The sequence below is a fragment of the Nematolebias whitei genome, chromosome 1 (assembly GCF_014905685.2).
Source record: "Nematolebias whitei isolate Nwh7 chromosome 1, NemWhi1, whole genome shotgun sequence".
NCBI classification, from domain to species: Eukaryota; Metazoa; Chordata; class Actinopteri; order Cyprinodontiformes; family Rivulidae; genus Nematolebias; species Nematolebias whitei.
This window is the reverse complement of record NC_056498.1, coordinates 9,947,862-9,949,096: the sequence shown is the minus strand read 5'-3', so window position 1 is coordinate 9,949,096 and position 1,235 is coordinate 9,947,862. Positions and strand designations below refer to the sequence as shown.

The window sequence follows — 1,235 nt, the reverse complement described above, 5'->3', positions numbered from 1 at the left end:
GAGAGAACATGCAAACTCCTTTTCCAAATAATAATTCACATTTTTTTTATTGGCATAACGAACAACTAATAATTTTTTTTAACAATCATGTAAACCCTTTTTTCTTTTAAATGTCAATAAATTTGTTTTGTTTTAGTCTTCTTGAACTAAGAGCGGTTGGGTGTGTGGGGTCATTCTGGTGGTGAACAGTGTTATTGTCATTTTTCAGTCCTATGAACAGGGGCGCTTCTAGGATCTGACCTTTAGGGGTGCTTATCCCCCAGTACAGACAGTGACTCTTGTCTTAAACAATGTAGCCCATCGTGTGGTTGTTGAGAAGTGCAAAAGCTTACATTCTCAGGTGGTCTCCCATCCAAGTACTAACCAGGCCTGACTCTGATTAGCTTCCAAGATCAGACGAGATCAGGCGTGTTCAGGGTGGTATGGCTGTAAACGAGGAGCTCTGTCTCAAACAGGATTTTTAAAGGAACATAGCAAACAAATACTGCAACCAGAAGTTGTAACATATATCTACATACAAAACACACAAAGCAAAGAACAACTAGATTTAAGCATTAACCTTTAATTTAATCATTAAGCATACAATGTAATAATGACATAAAATGGAAGATTTACCTGCAGTTACCTTCATACAGATGAACATGTGGTACTTCCTGTTTATAACTTGTATTCAGCTGATCATGAGGTCGGCCACTGGCCTTCATCATCTTTTACATTTTTCCCGAATCCATTTAGATTTTGGAAATGGAATAAGCTGTATTCCACCCCCTAAACTCTTGTAATAACGTGTCTGAATTAAGGTTTGAGAACTGAGCGTCCTTACAAAATTGTAATGATGGTTTCTTTATTTTTCATGGGTGCTGAGTTAAAATTTAGCGGTGCCCGAACAAGCCCAGAAAGAATTTCCACTGCCTAAGAGTCTTCTTCTTCACTGAATCCAGATGACTGCAGTTTCCATTGTGCTGACATAAAAAACACAAGCCCACAATCCTCCACCTGTTCTAAACTCTGCTGATGCAGATGCCATCATAGGCCCCCTTTCCATTTTATGGTAAATGATGTTTCTATACTAAAAGTCATGAATCAGTCAGAATTTACAGATGTGGTGAAATCTAGGACAAGTTGGTTTTGGTACTGCTTCTGTCGCTTCAGTAGGGTTGAAACAAATTCAGAGAAGCAGACAAGATGTTGGCATTCTTCATGACCGTGCTCCTACTCTGGTCTTTGTGTGAGTA

At 38.8% G+C, this 1,235-nt stretch overlaps 1 protein-coding gene across 1 annotated transcript in view; it reads left to right on the top strand.

The window, feature by feature from the left end:
* Positions 1 to 1,185: 1,185 nt before the first annotated feature.
* Positions 1,186 to 1,235, top strand: part of nitr6b (novel immune-type receptor 6b) — an 11,570-nt gene continuing 11,520 nt past the window's right edge. Inside the window, exon 1 of the mRNA XM_037681745.1 lies at positions 1,186 to 1,228. Within this exon, the coding sequence (XP_037537673.1) occupies positions 1,186 to 1,228 (43 nt within the window). The remainder of the gene's footprint in view (positions 1,229 to 1,235) is intronic.